We start from the raw sequence: 21,269 nt of genomic DNA, 5'->3' as shown, positions 1-21,269 counted from the left end.
ATTTATCAACTGAATAACACTGATAAATGTTTTCCGCTGTTTGCTCTCATTTCCTCTCCCACTGTGATATCTCAACCCCCCCTCCGTCCCACACACACACACACACCTACCCACCCACCCTCACACACACCAACCCATACACCCATCCACACACCCTCACATACACCCATACACTCACCATCACATACACCCATACACTCATCCACACACCTCCCACACACCCACCCTCACACACACCAACCCATACACCCATCCACACACCCTCACATACACCCATACACTCACCATCACATACACCCATACACTCATCCACACACCTCCCACACACCCACCCAAACACTCACCCATACACCCATCCACACACCCTCACACACACCCATACACTCACCATCACATACACCCATACACTCATCCACACACCTCCCACACACCCACCCAAACACTCACCCATACACCCATCCACACACCCTCACACACACCCATACACTCACCATCACATACACCCATACACTCATCCACACACCTCCCACACACCCACCCAAACACTCACCCATACACCCATCCACACACCCTCACACACACCCATACACTCACCATCACATACACCCATACACTCATCCACACACCTCCCACACACCCACCCAAACACTCACCCATACACTCATCCACACACCCTCACATACACCCATCCACACACCCTCACACACACCCATACACTCACCATCACATACACCCATACACTCATCCACACACCTCCCAAACACTCACCCAAACACTCACCCATACACCCATCCACACACCCTCACACACACCCAGCCACACACCCTCACATACACCCATCCACACACCCTCACATACACCCATACACTCACCATCACATACACCCATACACACACCCTCACATACACCCATCCACACACCCTCACATACACCCATACACTCATCCACACACCTCCCACACACCCACCCTCACACACACCAACCCATACACCCATCCACACACCCTCACATACACCCATACACTCACCATCACATACACCCATACACTCATCCACACACCTCCCACACACCCACCCAAACACTCACCCATACACCCATCCACACACCCTCACACACACCCATACACTCACCATCACATACACCCATACACTCATCCACACACCTCCCACACACCCACCCAAACACTCACCCATACACCCATCCACTCACCCTCACATACACCCATCCACACACCCTCACATACACCCATCCACACACCCTCACATACACCCATACACTCACCCTCACATACACCCATACACTCACCATCACATACACCCATACACACACCCTCACATACACCCATCCACACACCCTCACATACACCCATACACTCACCCTCACATACACCCATACACTCATCCACACACCTCCCAAACACTCACCCATACACCCATCCACACACCCTCACATACACCCATCCACACACCCTCACATACACCCATACACTCACCCTCACATACACCCATACACTCATCCACACACCTCCCACACACCCACCCAAACACTCACCCATACACCCATCCACACACCCTCACACACACCCAGCCACACACCCTCACACACACCCATACACTCACCCACGCGCCCACCAACACACCCTCCCACACACCCACCCCCTCACACACGCACCCTCCCGCACACTTAACCATACATCGTCCCATGCACCATCCCATACATCCTCCCACGCACATTCTCACACACCCACCCGTACACCCACCCACGTACCCTCTCACACACCCAACCATGTACACCCCCCCACATACCCTTCCACACACCCACCCACGCACCCTCTCACACACTTCCCCCGACATACCCACCCACACACCCCCCCACATACCCTTCCACACACCCACCCACGCACCCTCTCACACACCTCCCCCCACATACCCACCCACACACCCCCCCCACATACCCAGCCACACACCCACCCCAACACACCCCCCCACATATCCTTCCACACACCCACCTACGCACCCTCTCACATATCCACCCGCATACCCACCCACACACACCCCCCACATACCCACCCACACAGCCACCCACACACTCTCCCATGCACCATCCCACACACCCCCCCCAACGCTCCCCCCATTGCCCTCACCGTCTCCTCCAACACACCCTCCCTTATCCCCCACACGCCCTCCCCCATACACTTTCCACCTCCTCCCCACGCCCTCCACCAACCCCCCCACCCACACCCTCTCCCCTACCCTCCCCCATCCCCCACTCCCCCTTCCATCTCCCACATCCTCTCCCCCACCTCCCACACACACCCTCCCACCCCCTAGTCCTCTCTCCTGTGCCTTGGTAAATTATGTTTTTTTGACCACTTTTTCTCCAGAAGTGAAACCGGAATAAGTTAAGGGTGAGTTATCGCTGGCTCAGTGATTCTACTTGCTTTGCACATGGTTGCGGAAACTCCACACAACATCTGTCACACTCCGCTGGTTACCAACCACAAATATATTTCCTCCTTGTCGGCTGCATTTTGAAAGCCAGCCCTGTTGTGAGGGAACGGTGCTGATGTGGGCCTGTAACTGTGGGGCCAGTGCAGTGCCATGATTGTTCATACGTTAACTTTAACTGATACAAAAAGCTGTACTCAGAATCCACAATTCACTGATATGTGCTAGCAACTGGCCCATTGTCTCTCCCGCTCTCAGTGTTGTGCTGACAAACTCTTCTAAATTTAAAGCTTATTTATTTAGTATCACAAGTAGGTTTACATTCACACTGCAATGAAGTTACTGTGAAAATCCCCAAGCCTGTTCGGATACACTGAGAGAGAATTGAGCGTGGCCAGTGCGCCTAACCCGCACATCTTTGGACTGTGGGAGGAAAGCTGAGCACCTGGAGGAAACCCACACAGACACGGGGAGAATGTGCAGACTCCACACAGTGACCCAAGTCAGAAATCAAACCTGGGCCCCTGGCACTGTGAGGCAGCAGTGCTAACCGCCGTGCCACCGTGTTACCCCCCTCAGCAAGTCTAGGACCCACCATTGGCTTCCAGTGAGAATGTCCAGCCCTCAGATCCAGCCAACTGGCCCACAGGAGGGCAGAACAACCAGCTTTGTCCTCGTTTTGGCTGCTATTTGGAAATGCCACCTAAGAAACCTGGCATTGGCACAGACACTTCTTGTCACATTTTGCATTTCGGGTGTCACCGTCCAGTGGTCAAGGGCTGCCTTTGTGGGCCTTGCTGGGAGACGGCACGAGGGTGGGTAAATTAGCGCTGCTGGATAGTGCGCCAGTTCCTCATCCCCATCCTTCCCTGAGGCCATTTTCCCAGGGCCGGATGGGAGGCTATTGGGAATACCTGTCCGCAAGTGGTGGTTGGCTAACTGAGCCTGCTGGGAACTTGAGCTAGAACTTGGACTTCCCTGGTCACAGGCATGAGGGGACAGTGTGGCTGCCTCCTAGCAGCAGAACAGGCTGGGGTCCAGCACTTTAGGCAGAGTTGGTACCCTCAGTGCCTGGCCTGGCTTCAGCTGCTGGTTCCCATGCACAATGGTGGCCCAAGTATAGAGGTCACTTCTAAATTTACAGAGCTACCCGGTGGTTAGCACTGCTGCCCCACAGGGACCCGGCTTCAATTCCCGGCTTGGATCACTGTCTGTGTGGAGTTTGCATGTTCTCCCCGTGTCTGCGTGGGTTTCCTCCGGGTGCTCTGATTTCCTTCCACTGTCCGAAAGACGTGTTGGATTGGCCATGCTGAATTCTCCCTTGCTGTTCCTGGACAGCCCCCAGAGTGTGGAAACTAGGGGATTTTCACAGTAACTTCATTGCAATGTTAATGTAAGCCTACTTGTGACGTTAATAACTAGATAGAATTTAAAAACTTAAGAGGGTGGGCACCTCGCATTGGAGGCTCTCTCTCTCTGTCTTTCTCTCTCTCTGACGTACCTCTGAAGGCAATTCCTTCCCAGTTGGAGAGCATTCTGTTGGCCCTTTCTGCAACAGTTAATTGGCTAATCCAGGGAGGTCACAGCGGGGTGATTGTGCCCACACACTGACCACCCCACCCCAGTTGACTGCCTTGGCAGAGATGTGAAGCCCACAAGGAAAAACCCTGTCCCACAATTGGCAGTCATAGAATCTTAGGATCCCTTCAGTGTAGAAGTGGCCATTCAGTCCATCAAACCTGCACCAACTCTCTGTCAGAGTATCTCATCCAGGCCCTCTCCTCTGCCCTATCCCCGTAACTCCACGCATTTACTCCACTACTCCCCTAACGACTTGGACACACTGAGGGACAATTTAATATGGCCAGTCCACCGAACCAGCACATCTTTGGACTGTGTGAGGAAACCAGAGCTCCCGGAGGAAACCCAGGCAGACATGGGGAGAATGTGCAATCGCACACACCAGACCTGCAAAGTCAGACACGTGTGAGCAAAATCATGCGGCCTCCCTTCTTGCACTGGGATGACGGAGCAGACACGTAACAATTTTCAGATAGTCCGGCTAAATATGACATCCAACACTGGGGGTGAAATAAAGAACAAAGAACAACCCAGCACAGGAAACAGGCCCTTCGGCTCAACAAGCCCGCGCCGCCGCATCACCCTACACCTATTCTACCCTGCGTGTCTACGAATGGAACCCCTAACTTAGCCAGATTCAGGGGAGAATAGTGTCAATTTGGTAAACCAATCAGCCTAAGAGCACATCTTTGGGGTGTGGGAGGAAACCGGAGCGCCCAGAGGAAACCCACGCAACCACAGGGAGAATGTGCAAACTCCCACAGACGCAGGCCCAAATCCATGTGTCTGCACAGCTAGCAGTGCTAGTCACCGAGCTGTTGCAGCGCCCGTCTACCGGTCCAGGATCAAGCACACACACCGACACGAAGTACTAGGCCACTCCTGGAACCTCCAAGAGCAGCCCACGCACGACCCACCGTGTGCATGCCCCTCGTTTGACAATGAGGTGGACCTCCACCTGCGGAATAAAAGACAAAAACATTAACATACAAGTCTGCACTTCCGGTGTCTCTCGAGGCTCTGACCTTATTTAATACCCCCTACTATAACCCTCCATCCTCGTTTCACTCATGTGTCTATCTAACTGAACCTTAAACGAGTCCAACGTTCCTGCCTCCACCACCCTACTCGGTAGCGCGTTCCATACCCCCACAACCCTCTGCGTGAAGAACCTTCCTCTCACTTCCAAATTATACCTCTCCCCCCTCACCCTTAGATCATGACCTCTCGTAATTGTACTCAGTCTAGGGAGCACTATTGACTCTATCTATTCCCTTCAGTATCTTATATACCTCTATCATGTCCCCCCTCAATCTCCGTCTTTCCAAGGAGAAAAGTCCCAGTTTCTCCAACCTTTCCTCGTGACCCAGTCCCTCCATGCCAGGCAAATGGAGCCAGAGTGTTTATTAAAATGGTCGTTTAAGAAATTTAGATTAAAATTACCCATTACGATATTGTCCATCTCATCTGCTGGAAAATAAACATAAGCATCAGCATCAATTACTGTTTGAAGGAGTAATTATCAGGAAAGGAGACACAGCACCTTCCAACAAAAGCTTGCTTTTCACTTAATATTCATGGTTTAATTCACGGAATACATTATAGCTTTTTTCACAAACTTGACAGCAAATCAGAAACAATGAGCTCAAAAGTCAAAATAGTTTAGATCTGGTTTACTTAAGCAGGATTTTCCCTGTCTTGTCAGCGATGGTTCGGTTTTAATACTCTCCTTTTAAGTTTTTAAGTGTTTCACAGCCAACAATGAGCGTTTTTGGAAGTGTTGCTGTGAGGGAGAGGCAAAAATTGCACAAATAGCAGAAATCCTACATTCCCCCAACCCCACCACGGCATGTTGCATTCTTTGCGAGGGGAGGACTGGAGTCAGCCCAGGGCCCTGCATATGACTGGTTCAGAGAAGCAGTTGGCCACTTAACTCATTAGCTGCTTCCGTCGCAGCCGTACAGATCCCACAGTGTGTGGAGCAGGCCAGAGGAGGCCTGCTTCATGTGGGCTTGTTTTGGATAAGCGGCCTACTCGCTTTGGAGAGTTGAGGCACCCCCGTAAAGTTGTATTGTCGTTTGGATTCAGTGGGCCCAGAAAAACTTGTAAAACTCTACAAGGCACGAGTTAGACCACATCTGGAACACTGTGATCAGTTTTGGTCCTCTTAAGAATAGCGACATCAGCAATGGAGGCAGTGCAGAGAAGATTCAATAGATTGATGCCAGATATGGAAGGATTTTCTTATGAAGAGAAGTGTCTGCCAGAGGTAATAGTAGAGATGGGTACAATTTTGTCTTTTAAAAAGCATTTAGACAGTTACATGGGTAAGATGGGGATAGAGGGATATGGACCAAATGTGGGCAACTGGGACTAGCTTAGGGGTAAAAAGAAAGGGCGGCAGAGACAAGTTGGGCCAAAGGGCCTGTTTCCATGCTGTAAACCTCTATGAGAGATTGAGTAGTTGTATTCAATGGAATTTAAAAGAATAAGAGGCAACTTATTGAGGCATACAAGATTCTCAGGAGGCTTGACAGGATAAATACTTGAGAGGCTGTTCGTCCTTGTGGGAAAGTCTTAAGCCCAGAGGGCGTAATCTCAGAGTGAGGAGTCACCCATTTAAGATAGAGATGAGGAGGAATTTCTTCCCTCAGAGGGTGGTGAATCTGTGGAACTCTTTACCACAGAGAGCTGTGACGGCTGGGTTGCTGCGTATGTTCAAGGCTGGGATAAACAGATTTTCAGTCAGTGATCAAGGGTTGTGGGGATAAGGCAGGAAAGTGGAATTAGGGGTGATCATACCTGATCAGTCCTGATCCCGTTGAATGGTGGAGCAGAAGTGATGGGCTGAATGGCCTACTTCTGTCTTATGGTGAGGAAATTTAAGTCTCACTGTCCTCTTGTTACTCATGAGAGGGTGGTGTTGGTTGCTGCAGGGTAAGGTTTTCTTGCCCCCACTGACTGCTGCACCCAGGTGTAAGGAAGAAAGGAGGGCTTTGGACGGGCGCAGGGTTCTCCGGGTGGGGGAGGGGGGGTGTGCGGGGTGCCCCACGGGGTGGCAAGGTTCTCTGCTTGGTTCAGATGGGTATGGCACTCTCCCACACAGAGACAGTAGAAGCCAGTCCAAGTGAGCAGCCAGAGCCCAGAGAGAAGACTGAAGTCCAGGAGGACGAGGGAGCAGAAGGAGGGAGAGGAGAGAGCCAGGCTATAAAGACCGAGGACATCACACCTCAACAGGAGGGAAAAGCAGTGCCGGCGAAGACTCAGGCTAAACCGTGAAGTTGCGACAAGCATTTTTCACATAATGCAGCAGCAACCAGAGCCACGGTTCATCGACCCAAGTCCTGCCTGTGGGGATGACCACCACACCGAACTTTAATACATCACACTCCTTCCAGGCCTCAGCAGGCTGCTCCTTCCCACTCAGCAGTACATTCAGGAAGTGACTAAACCCCTGTCTGTTCATGTTGGGGGAGTACATTATCTTTCCCGAGTCTCAGACTTGGAAAGCCACGGCCTTTATTCAAATGGCAGATTTCTCTCAGATGTTGTACTCTGTACATCTGTCCTTGTATCGCAGTAAAGGCCCCCAGTTTTGTGAACGGAACAAAGATTGCATTCCATCAATATCCAGGTGGTTTCTACTAATATGTAACACGAATAAGAGTGGCTAAGGTATACATTGGCCTTTTAGAGGATGAGAAGGGGGATGTAATAACTGGAAATGAGAAAATGGCTGAGGCATTGAACAGGTATTTTGTGAGGGTCTTCACAGTGGAAAACACAAATAACATGCCAAAAATTGATGACAAGAAGGCTATGGCAGATGAGAACCTAGAAACTCTCCATATCATGAAAGAGGTAGTGTTGAGCAAGTTAATGGGGCTAAAGGTAGACAAGTCTCCTGGTCCTGATAGAAGGCATCCCAGGATACCTGGGATGGCGGGAGAAATAGCAAATGCACTAGTGGTAATTTACCAAAATTCGCTGGACTCTGGGGTGGTTCCCATTGATTGGAAAACAGCAAATGTGACGCCACTGTTTAAAAAAGGAGGTAGACAAAAGGCAGGTAACTATAGGCCGGTTAGCTTAACTTCTGTAGTAGGGAAAATGCTTGAATCTATCATCAAGGGAGAAATAGCGAGACATCTGGATATAAATTGTCCCATTGGTAAGATGCAGCATGGGTTCATGGAGGGAAGGTCATGTTTGACTAATTTGGTGGAATTATTTGAGAACATTACATGTGCCGTGGACCACGGGGAACCTGTGGATGTGGTGTATCTGGATTTCCAGAAGGTATTTGACAAGGTGCTGCACCAAAGACTGCTACATAAGATAAAGGTGCACGGTGTTTGTATCAGCATGGATAGAGGATTGGTTAATTAACAGAAAGCAAAGAGTGGGGGTAAATGGGTGTTTCTCTGGTTGGCGATCAGTGACTAGTGATGTGCCTCAGGGATCAGTGTTAGGACCACAATTGTTTATGATTTACATTGATGATTTGGAGTTGGGGGCCAAGTGTAGTGTGTCAAAATTCGCAGATGACACTAAGATGAGTGGTAGAGCAAAGTATGCAGAGGATACTGAAAGTCTGCAAAGGGATATAGATAGTCTAAGTGAGTGGGCGAGGGTCTGGCAAATGGAGTACAATGTTGGTAAATGTGAGGTCATCCACTTTAGTAGGAATAACAGCAAAATGGACGATTATTTAAATGGTAAAAAATTACAGCGTGCTGCTGTGCAGAGGGACCTGGGTGTCCTTGTGCAGGAATCTCAAGCAGTTGGTTTGCAGGTACAGCAGGTAATTAAGAAGGCAAAGAGAATTTTTCCTTCGTTGCTAGAGGGATGGAGTTTAAAAACAGCGAGATTATGTTACAGCTGTATAAGGTGCTGGTGAGGCCACACCTGGGGTACTGTGTACAGTTTTGGTCTCCTTACTTGAGAAAGGATATACTGGCACTGGAGGGGGCGCAGAGGAGATTCACTAGGTTCATTCCGGAGTTGAGAGGGTTGGCTTATGAGGAGAGACTGAGTAGACTGGGGCTATACTCATTGGAGATCAGAAAAATGAGGGGATATCTATAAGATCATGAAGGGAATAGATAAGATAGAAGCAGGGAAGTTGTTTCCACTGGTGGGTGGAACTAGAACTAGGGGGCAAAGCCTCAAAATAACAGGAAGCAGTTTTAGGACTGCTTTGAGGAGGAACTTCTTCACACAAAGGGTTGTGAATCTGTGGAATTCCCTGCCCAGTGAAGCAGTTGAGGCTATCTCATTGAATGTTTTTAAGGCAAGGGTAGATAAATTTTTGAACAGTAAAGGAATTAAGGGTTATCGTGAGCGGGCGGGTGAGTGGAGCTGAGTCCACAAAAAGATCAGCCATAATCTTACTGCATGGTGGAGCAGACTTGGGCTAGATGGCCTACTCTTGCTCCTAGTTCTTATGTTCTTACGTTTGTCAGCACAATAAGATATTTCTTTAAGTTTGCCCCAGATCCCCAGGCAGCTGCTCCTTTATAATGAGGGACTCCCTTCTCCCCGGTCACCCACACAGAGCCGGGTGGGTGGAGGGAGGGGTGTTTCTCGGGGACCAGGCCTGATGACCTCCTTTTGAAACTCTCAATCTGAGACAGAACATGATCAGCAATATTGTCACCATTGAGCGGGCCATTGGCATTTTAAGCATGAGATTTGGATGCCTTGATCACTCGGAGGGGCTCTCCAATCTATCCCAGCATGGGCTTCAAGATTAGTTGTTGCAGAGCTGTGTCACAGAGAGGCCTTTAGCTAGATGTTGGTGAGGCCATGGCAAAACTCAAACCTCGGGGGAAGATTGAAGGCGATGATGATGGAGGAGGAGGAGCCCATGTCCCATACCAGTGTCAGAGGCAGGCAAGGACTTCCATCCTGGGCTGGTGCCGTGCAGGAAGGTGCTGGCGAGATGGGGCTGAGGGGATCCTTGCTGGGGTGGGTGAGGGGGATGGGGATGGACCTCTCCAGATAGATCCTTCAGAATAGATTTTCACAAGGTCCTCCATTATAACAACCGCTCCAATGATTTTCCTCCACTTTGAGATCCTTGTATCTTACCATCAGTCTCTCAAAGGCCTGCCTCTCCCCCTTAAGGGCACCAGTCAGTCACATTCAAACTGCAGCTACCCTCTCCATCATCCTCGGACATCTCTTCCACCTCCTGATGTCCAAGGGCAGATGTGGATCTAGGGGTGGGGAGATACAAAATGAGAGATTCAGTTATACTCCTCAAAGTGAAAGCATGCTCTGTTGTGTGCTATTGCTTTAACCATACTCGCACTGTCCCACGACTCACACCCACTGTTGCGCTCTCCTTCATGCCAGCATTCCATTGTACTCATGACCCCCACTGTTGCCACCATGTTCCAAGACCATCTCCACACCTCCTTTAATACCATCACCAACAGCTAGCTGCTCCGACACCCTGGTCACCTCCAGGGCTGACTACTCCACAGAGATTGGTGGATTTGCTGATAGCGATGAGGACCATCAGAGGATACAGTAGGATTTAGATCAGTTGGAGACTTGGGCAGAGAGATGGCAGGTGGAGTTTAATCCGGACAAATGTGAGATAATGCATTTTAGAAGATCTAATACAGACAGGAAATATACAGTATATGGAACCCTTAACAGTATTGATAGACAGAGGGATCTGTGTGTACAGGTTCACAGGTCACTGAAAGTGGCAATGCAGGTAGAGAAGGTAGTTAAGAAGGCATACGGTATTGAGTTTAAAAATTGACAAGTCATGTTGCAGCTTCATAGAACCTTATTTAGGCCACACTTGGAATATAGTGTTCAATTCTGGTCACCACACTACCAGAAGGATGTGGAGGTTTTGGAAAGAGTACAGAAAAGATTTACCAGGATGTTGCCTGGTATGGAGGGCATTAGCTATGAGGAGAGGTTGGAGAAACTTGGTTTGTTCTCACTGGAACAACAGAGGTTGAGGAGCGACCTGATAGAAGTCTACAAGATTATGAGAAGCATGGACAGAGTGGATAGTCGGAAGCTTTTCCCCAGCGTGGAAGAGTTAATTACTAGGGGGCACAGGTTTAAGGTGCGAGGGGCAAGGTTTAAAGAAGATGTACGAGGCAAGTTTTTTTACACCTGGAACTCGCTGCCGGGGGAGGTCGTGGAAGCAGATACCATAGTGACTTTTAAGGGGCATCTGGACAAGTATACGAATAGAATGGGAACAGAGGAGTATGGTCTCTGGAAGAGTAGGGGGCTTTATTTCAGTCAGACAGCGTGGTCAACACAGCACGGGAAACAGGCCCTTCGGCCCAACGAGCAGGCCCTGTTCCAGTTCCTGTGCTATAATATTCTTTGTTCTTTGTTCCATTGGCCAAATGTAGGCCCCTAGCCCCCAATCCAAGCCCCCTACCCCCCAGTCCAGGATCCCATCCGCAGTCCAGGCCCCCCCACCCCCAGTCGGGCCCATCTCTTTGGCGTTCTTTGCCCTTTTTATTCTGAACCACAGCATGAATTGAGGTGACAGGTAGAGGTAACACCCCTCAGTGTGCCTGTGCATCATGCTGCCTATTCACTTCTGTTTTGTGCACAGCTCGAGGAGCTAAATTATCTCATCGCCTGCTTCAGCACTGAGGATTGTACGGGCCAGAGCTGACGTTTAACCGACAGCACCCTGACCTGTGCCTGCCCTTTGACCTCTGTGCCTACACGCCAAGCCACTCCACCTTGCCAGAGCGTGAGAGGTGGTCGTTGAACCTTTTGCTGCGCTGGGCCTCACAGTCCCCCACGTTTCTGTTAGGATGCGGAGGCTCGTGGAGGTCAAATAACCACGAATGGAGTGCTGAAGAGTTTCCATGGTTACCGCTCATAGTGACCCATGCAGAGATCAAGGGCAGGGTTTTGATTGTGTGCGCCTGGAGTACAATTAGTTTTTCATCATCGCCAACACTGAATAACATCTGAATTGCAGCAGACGGAATTAGCAAAGGTGTACCGCTGCTGGTCCAACTGAGATAAATAGTAAAGAGCAGCACGAACATAAACACTTATTTACTCATCAGCTCATTAATTAAATAAACACTGACTTCTCGAACCGCGCGTTTACTCGGCGCAGCAATTAACTAGTGACATAATGATTGTGTTTTGTCAAAAGATGTCTTCTCAATTTTAAAGCAGTGAGTGCCGAGCTTGTTGGAGCTGTCGGGAGTCAGATCCATAGGCTGTCGATTGCTGTGGGTAAACGGGGGTTGATGTAAAGATCCAGCACGCTCGAGGGGCTGAATAGCCTCCCTCGGTGTGCACGGCCTGCCTGGCAATTGCAGTGGGTGCTTTTTATAACGTGGATGCCACAAAGACTGCTGGGGTACAACAGAAGGGGGACACGTTCCACAGCAGTTGACCCAACTTACTGCCCGACTAATACCCACCTCAATTTGACCTCCATACATTGCCACCTTACATGAACAATTAAAAATGCAGCAAGGGAAAACCAAAGCCAGAAAAAATGATATTCCAGCCCAAAGAGATCAAGCGACCTATCAACAGTGAGTGGCCAAGAAGTGAGGATTCGTCCGTGTTTCGCGTGTAAAGCTGTTGAAAACCTGTGCCTTACAAAAAGGATTTGATGTGTGGAGAGTCCCAGTACATGAACCCCTATAACCACTTTCTACTCGCCCCACTCACCAATTCAGCCAGGATTCCAAATAGCCAGAGGATTTTCTAAGAACAGACTGCCTCTACAACTTGCTTTGCCTCTCAATAAGATCATTGCTTAGGATTTACAGTCTCCTGCAGTGGAGAATTCTAAAGATTCACGAAATGTCGCTCGATCTCAGTGCTAGATGGCCTAGCCTTCATCCTGAGGCTCTGTCCTCAAACCCGAGTCTCTCCAGCCAGGGAAACATGGGGCGGAATTCCCCATTTTCCAAGACTAAGTGGAGCGGAACCTTTCCCATTGGCCAGTGGGATCCTGCACCAGATTCTACGCTTGGAGCCCCTAACAGCACTGTGGGTGTACCTACACCTCAGGGACTGCAGTGATTCAAGAAGGCAGCTCGGGGAAGGGTTAGAGATTGGCATTGAAATGCTGGCCTATCCACCGACACCCGCATCCCATCAAAATAAAGGCTCTTATTTGGAGAGTCCGGGACCACTGGCACCGCTCTACCCAAGGAATGGCTGGAAGAAGCATGCCAACCTCACACCCCCCCAGCCCGGGAGATTGATGTCCAGAAAGTCAGTGTGCTGGTCACCTCCCCACGGAACGCCAGCCAGTGTAGGAAGCGGATGGATGATGAGACCAGCTTCATTTGCAGCCAGCATTCCCACTTGATGGAAATGTGCAATGCCACATGTTTGTACGGTCCAGACACAAATTACAGGCATCAATGAGCAGCAACGTGCAATGTATGTTCTACCCATTGGTACTGGACTCAACACAGCCCATACCCAGTTGTCCTTATCACAGAGGCTCATACAGTCCTGAACACCCTTCCAGCTCCACCAGCTCTGCAGACTTTCCGTAGAAAGTCTGCAGAGGGATCTAGATAGGCTGAGCGAGTGGGCGAGGACCTGGCAGATGGAATACAATGTTGGCAAGTGTGAGGTTATCCACTTTGGCAGGAATAATAGTAGGAAGGACTACTACTTACAGGGCGAAAAGCTGCAGCATGCGACGGTGCAGAGGGACCTGGGGGTCCTTGTGCATGAGTCGCAAAAACCCAGCCTGCAGGTGCAGCAGGTGGTCAGGAAGGCGAATGGGATGCTGGCCTTTATAGCGAGGGGGATTGAATATAAAAGTAGGGAGGTCTTGCTGCAGCTGTACAGGGCACTGGTGAGGCCGCAGCTGGAGTACTGTGTGCAGTTTTGGTCACCACACTTGCACAAAGATATTTTGGCCTTGGAGGGAGTGCAGAGGAGGTTCACTAGGCTGATACCGGAGTTGAGGGGGTTGAGCTATGAAGAGAGGCTGAATAGACTGGGCTTGTACTCGTTAGAGTTTAGAAGGATGAGGGGGGATCTTATTGAGACGTATAAGATGATGAATGGGATAGATAGGGTAGAGGTAGAGAGGTTCTTCTCACTCAAAAAGGACAGCAGGACTAGAGGGCACAGCCTCAAGATAAGGGGGGGGGGCGCAGTTTAGAACGGAGTTGAGGAGGAACTTCTTCACTCAAAGGGTGGTGAATCTCTGGAATTCTCTGCCCATTGAAGTGGTGGAGGCTGCCTCGCTAAATATTTTTAAGTCACGGGTAGATAGGTTTCTGATAGACAAGGGAATTAAGGGTTATGGGGAGAAAGTGGGAAAGTGGAACTGATCCACGACAGATCAGCCATGATCTTATTGAATGGCGGGGCAGGCTCGAGGGGCGAGATGGCCTACTCCTGCTCCTATTTCTTATGTTCTTATGTTCTTAAGAAAGATCCCACCAAGCTGCTGACCAGCTCTCGTCCAGACTGCCTCCCCTCTGAACTCTGCCAGCTACTCCCCACAATGGCAAACTACTCGTGCCATTGGCACCTCCCCCATCATGTTGAAGCGAAACTTACCTGTGAGGATCATTTGGGGCCCCCTCGTGTCTCAGATAATGTTGGGCTACAAATAGAAACCAGCCAAATGACAAGCCGGTGTCACTGCTGACATGGCCTGCTTTTCCTTTGCACTTACACACTAATTACTTCAGTCCCAGTGACAACCGTGGAATCTGGATCATGCCAGTTCTTGTGTTACTACACGGTGAGCTCCCATAATAATGATGCCAGTTCAGCAGGCAACACGGCTGGGACTGGGTTTCCAACTCCCATTGGAGGTATTTCAGAAACTCCTGTCTCTGCGCCAACCTCCCCTATCAGCCCACCCCAACCCCACCACTGGTCCCTCAACAGGACCCTCCCTGTGACACCCCTCATCCCCCCCTCCCCACTGGTCCCTCAACAGGACCCTCCCCATGACACCCCTCACCCCCCCCTCCCCACTGGTCCCTCAACAGGACCCTCCCTGTGACACCCCTCATCCCCCTCTCCCCACTGGTCCCTCAACAGGACCCTCCCTGTGACACCCCTCATCCCCCCCTCCCCACTGGTCCCTCAACAGGACCCTCCCCATGATACCCCTCATCCCCCCCTCCCCACTGGTCCCTCAACAGGACCCTCCCCATGACACCCCTCATCCCCCCCTCCCACTGGTCCCTCAACAGGACCCTTCCCGTGACACCCCTCATCCCCCCCTTCCCACTGGTCCCTCAACAGGACCCTCCCCATGACACCCCTCATCCCCCCCTCTCCACTGGTCCCTCAACACGAGTCTCCCCATGACACCCCTCATCCCCCCCTCTCCACTGGTCCCTCAACAGGACCCTCCCCGTGACACCCCTCATCCCCCCCCTCTCCCCACTGGTCCCTCAACACGAGTCTCCCCATGACACCCCTCATCCCCCCCTCTCCACTGGTCCCTCAACAGGACCCTCCCCGTGACACCCCTCGTCCCCCCCTCTCCCCACTGGTCCCTCAACACGAGTCTCCCCATGACACCCCTCATCCCCCCCTCTCCACTGGTCCCTCAACAGGACCCTCCCCATGACACCCCTCATCCCCCCCCTTCCCCACTGGTCCCTCAACACGAGTCTCCCCATGACACCCCTCGTCCCCCCTTCCCCACTGGTCCCTCAACACAAGTCTCCCCATGACACCCCTCATCCCCCTCTCCCCACTGATCGCTCAACAGGACCCTCCCCGTGACACCCCTCGGTTCCTGCTCCTCTTCACAGAACTCCCTACAGTGCAGAAAGAGGCCATTCGGCCTGTCAAAACTGCGCCAACAATGATCCCACCCGGTCCCTATCCCTGTAACCCCATGTATTTTCCCTGCTAATCTTCCTGACACTCAGGGGAAACTTGGCATGGCCAATCGGCCTAACCTGCTCATCTTTGGAGTGTGGGAGGAAACCCATGCAGACACGGGGAGAACATGCAAACGCTGTTCTGTGGAAAAGAGGTGTGCACAGTTGCCCCAGGGTTCAATCCTTAACCCGAAGCCTACACACAACCCAGAATGGCAGCATTTATTGATATTAAAAAGTGTGTTGCAGCCCCAAATGAATGAAAATATCAGAGTGGCTGTAATTGCGAGGATATAGTATTTAATACACAGCCAAATGTGATCGACATCCATGTCAGTTTTAAGACAAAATAGAGATAGTTTGGAAGAGATTGGATAATGCCTGTGCAATGTCAGGTGGTGATTAAACACAACAAGCTGAAGGTTAGCGACTTTGAAAACAGCTGAATAAAAGGCGTGTTGTTGATGCTGTCCTTGCTCACAAAGACAGGAATCTTCTGCAGCTTATCTCTTTAATTCAAGATTCAAATCAGGGACATTGTCAGACGCACTGAAACTCTCTGATATTTATTGTATAAATATATCAGCAGGAAGGCATTTAGTTGAGTGCATTCAATCTTGATGCAAATAACTATTGATCCATCCGCAAGGACTGGGGCTGAGGAGATAATCTGATCACTGCTGTGAGGCCAGCGCAGTGAAATGACAAGGTGAAGGATGCGATTTGAACTTTTAAAATAATGAAGGATTAGATCAAATCGGAATTGCACATTTATTTAGCACAAGGACAAAAGGACACACTCGGAATACGAGCAGCAATCCAGCCTGTGATACTGAAGCATTCCTCGCTGGTGTGAGTGTGTCCATTACCGGAATACACCTATTCCTCTGTCATTATTAACAGCGTGTATCATGTCAGTCAAGGTTTCAGTCTGATTAAAGTTACGCCCCTCCAAACATACCCGAAAGTATAAAACTGCTTACGTTCCTGATCCATAAAAATTGCCAGGAAGCAAGACTCGAGAAAGAAAGATTTGAGATTCGAGAAAGAAAGATTTGCATTTAGATGATGCTTTTCCCGATTTCAGGATATCCCACACTGCTTTCCAGACAAGTGAGTGCTTTCTGGGGTTTAGTCATTGTTGGAAAAGCCAATGTGATGGTAGAAACTCAAGTATCAGGAGCAGAATTAGGCCACTCAGCCCCTCGAGTCTGCTCCTCCACTCATGGCTGGATCTGAATGCACCCTCAACTCCACTTCCATGTCTTTCCCCCATAACCCTTGACTCTCTTGTCGATCAGAAATATGTGTAACTCAGCCCTGAATAAATTCAGTGACCCAGTCTCAACTTGCTCTCTATGAAAGAGAAGCTCAAGGCCTAATGACCCTCTGAGAGGAAAAAAACATTCTCCTCATCTCCATCTTAAATGGGACACTCCTTATTTTTAAGTGATGTCCCTTGGTTGTGGTCTGTCCAACATTGTTCCAGCATCCACTTAAGTCCCCCGAGTCTTATATGTTTCAATAAGATCACCTTTCATTCTTCTAAACTCCAGTAGGTACAAACCCAGCCTGTCCAACCTATCCTCAGAAGATAACAACTCCCTCATTCCAAGAATCAGCCATCTCTGTCCGAACTGCTTCCAATGCAATCATATCCTTCCTTAAATTGAGATTAAAACTACACACAGTACTCCAGGCAGAGGAATCGAACCCTGGCACTATGAGACAGCAGTGTTAACCACTGTGCCAGCGTGCCGTTTATCAATTCTGACACGGCATGATTTGGGAGCTGCAGTGTCAGGGGTTCAGATGATGTTATACCGCTGGAAGCTGGCAGCTTGAACTCCAGCACACATCAGCAGCCTTTTGTTCTGGACACAGTATCCCATTTTTGCCTGTGGCAGTGTGGATGAATGAAGCTGAAAAGACTTGTGGCTCAGACCCTCGTTCTAAGCACGGTGGAGATGTTTGGAATTCAGTTCTGCCATGTTCCTGGCGTTCAGTCACTCAAGTCGCTCACCTCCATCTCTTTAACTCGCAGCAGCTGACTCACTCTCCCCTGAACCTGTTTGTAGCATAGTTCACGCCAGGCCTTATACTATCAAAATCCCCTGCCACCTCAGCTGGGATATATCCCTGCCTTTTATGCACGTTTCATTTTCCATCTCTCCAAAGGCAAACCATGGTACCACCAGATAACAGGATGTTTGGGACAAATCATTAGCTGCTTTATTTCACGATACGGTGAACACATATTCTCTTGGCTGAATGAGCCAAGTGACTTGGCTATGCCACCCCACTTTGTGCTACAGTTAAACGCACCCTGGCTTTTTCCATCTACCTTTCCTGCCCAACTCCTGGCCTTGTTGTGAAATGATGTGGGTATGCCGGCGTTGGACTGGCGTAAACACAGTAAAAAGTCTTGTCAGACTTCTTGTTGTGAAAATCAGGTTGTGTCCTCTGGTGCCTGACAGCACACTTTATTTTCCAACCGCTTACATGCAGAAACAGGTCAATAGCCTCCCGGCTAGTGTCACCGAAATTGGTTCAACAAGTAATGCCCTGGGCTTGTTATCGTCTGTACCAACGGGCAGATGATCAGATCAGTGTGTAATGTGAAGGTGATTCCACCGTCAGAGTTCATGAAGCTGTAATGTTACCTCAGCTATTTTTTTCTGCTTTCTAATGCCACATATATTTGGGGAATCACTGTTTTAATCTTAAAATGTAGCATGTGAATATCTCGCACTTTTAAAAAACGATGTCAAGGCTTTGGAGAGGATGCAGAAGACCAGAACAGAGTGCTGGAAATAGAAACTAGAAATAGGAGTAGGCCCTTCGAGCCTGTTCCACTGTGCATTTTGATCATGGATAATCACTGAATTCAATATCCTGATCCAGCCTTCCGCCCATATCCCTTGATCCCTTTAGCTACAAAATTTATACCTAATTTCTTCACGAAATCACACAAGGTTTTGGCCTCAACCACTTTCTGTAGTAGTGAATTCCATCCATTCACCGTCCTCTGGGTGAAGAAATTTCTCCTTACCTCAGTTCTAAAAGAAACCCCTTATCCTCGACCTGTGACCCCTAGTTCTGGACTCCCCCACCATTGGGATCATTCTTTCTGAATCCACCTGTCTAATACTGTTGGAACTTTGTACGTTTTTATGAGATCCCCTAAACTCCAGTGAATATCTTTCTAACCGACTTAGTATCTCGTCATATGACAGACCTGCCATCCCAGGGATCAGCCTAGTAAACCTTCGCTGTACTCCCTGTACAGCAAGGACATCCTTCCTCAGATAAGGACACCAAAACTGCACTCCAGGTGTGGCCTCACCAATGCCCTATACAATTGCAGCAAAACACCCCTATCCCTATACTCAAAAGTGAGGGACTTCAGTTATGAAGGGAAGTCGCAGAAGCTGAAATTGTTCTCTGGACTGTAGAGAAGCTTTGGGGAAGATTTCATGGCAGTGTTGAAATGATGAGAGATAGAGTAAACAGGGAGGAATTGTTTTGACTGGTGAGAGAAATGGTAAGCAGATAAGAAAGATTGTAAGGTCATTTGGCAGAACAACCAGAGGGGACATGAGGAGACAGTTACTTACACAGTGTGTATTTACACGGTGAGTTATGATCAGGAGGCCTGCTGGAAAGTGGCTTGAATTGTAATTTTCAGAAGGAAATTGAATACACGTGTGAGATTGATGTGAGGGATGGGGGAGGTGAAAGTCAGCTTTTACACAAAGTGAGCACTGAGTGGGGCGTCCTCGTTGTGGGCTGTAGGATTCGAAACAAGCACAGACTCGAGTCCTCAAAAACACTCATTCCAAATGATCACAAATCACATCAACCAAATCCCTGAAGCCCTTACCTCCAGCGCTTTCTGAAGTGAGAGCAAAGCCTTTCATTCCTGAAGTGTCAGGTCGGTACATCAGTTCCACTTAGATCTGTGAATTACACTGCGAGTGACTCTTAATTGACTCAGTGCCAAATGGTAAAGCTTGTTGTGAGAGAGGCCTGAAAATCTGAAAACAAATGTCCTCTTTTCTGAAACAGGTATCATTTCAACTTTCCTCCATGTCCATCCATTCGGAGCTAACATTGAATATCTATGGTCATACCTACAGCGACTAGATGCCAAGGTAAAGTATGAGATCTACCTTTACAGATTCACGGTGGTGGGGAGCTGGGTGTGGAAATCAGTAGTATTGTCCCTTCATTCGCTGAGACGCATCAGGATTGGCATCCTGGTGGGGCCGGTCGAAGTTATCTGGAAGAGCAGGAGTCGGCTGGGATAACGTGAGGGATACGGTGGAAATCTTCATACAGAAAATGCTGGAAATGTCCAGCAGTTTGGCAGCATCTCTGGAGAAAGAGGAACAAATGGCAGGATTTTCCCAGTTGTGTTGTGACCCTGACAGGGGCCTCGGTTCCAGGTCAGGAACCTGGATGTGGCCAATGCAGGATGCTGCTGGTCACGAGCTTGCTGGAAGCAGCTGATTGAGGAAACTCTTCCCAGAGCCCCGGTCGTTTAAGTACAGTGGGTGTACTAGCAAAGTGGGAGACCCAATCTTTGGGCCTGCATTGATGCCTGGCTGGGACCCTGGCTGCGAGAGAATCATAGAACCCTACAGTGCAGAAAGAGGCCCTTCGGCCCATCGAGTCTGCACCGGCTACAATCCCACCCAGACCCTACCCCATATCCCTACACATAGGCGGGCAATACTAAGGCAGAAAGACAAGTCCAAGATGGATGCTGTCTCTGATGTTTTATGTAAATTAGAGGCCCATATAAGGCTGTTGATAGAGATATCACCTTGATTGGAACCTCCCAGCCTGGCAACTGTCTCTAACAATATGGTTGGCTCCACACAGGCTGCGGGGGTCAATGTGCTTTGGCAATAGGAAGAGTCCATCTGCTTCAGAAAATGACAGTAATGTGGTAGTTTGCCTGCCCTGTTGGAGCAGGCTGCAGACTGCTTTTCCCACCCACCTCTGTGAAGTGCCCCCTGGAGGCAGGAATGGGTCATTGAACAGTTGTCCTGACATGTCTCTCCTAACAGCCCCCATCTCCAGAGAGCAGGGAACCGTCAGGCCACTCAGAGCTATTGGCTGGTATCGTTCGCCATTCCACCGCTGCTCACGAGAATGGAGAATTTGACACTTGGCCATAACTCCCTTTACTGTAACGGATCAGAGAATCCCAGCTGTGGGCAAAGTGGGAGAATTCTGGCCAATGTTTCAGGCCAATGACCTGTTTATCTTCTGTTGAAACATTAACTATGTCTTTCTCTCTCCACAGCTACTAACTAATATTGGGTTCCCAACCTCTCCAGCTTCAACTTTGGTTTGAAGAAATATTCAATTGAATTTCAACTGA

General features: G+C 49.6%; 1 protein-coding gene across 3 annotated transcripts in view; it reads left to right on the top strand.

Annotated features, from left to right (window-relative positions):
• The window catches only part of enox1 (ecto-NOX disulfide-thiol exchanger 1), a 297,971-nt gene that overhangs the window by 270,950 nt on the left and 5,752 nt on the right, over positions 1-21,269 (top strand). For all 3 annotated transcript variants that reach the window (XM_080204169.1, XM_080204170.1, XM_080204171.1), the window contains one exon: positions 19,946-20,031. In XM_080204169.1, coding sequence (XP_080060295.1) covers positions 19,946-20,031 — 86 coding nt within the window. The remainder of the gene's footprint in view (positions 1-19,945; positions 20,032-21,269) is intronic.

The sequence above is a fragment of the Carcharhinus amblyrhynchos genome, chromosome 15, assembly GCF_965287045.1.
Source record: "Carcharhinus amblyrhynchos chromosome 15, sCarAmb.v2.hapA, whole genome shotgun sequence".
Lineage (NCBI taxonomy): Eukaryota > Metazoa > Chordata > Chondrichthyes > Carcharhiniformes > Carcharhinidae > Carcharhinus > Carcharhinus amblyrhynchos.
This window is presented reverse-complemented; position numbering and strand designations above follow the sequence as displayed.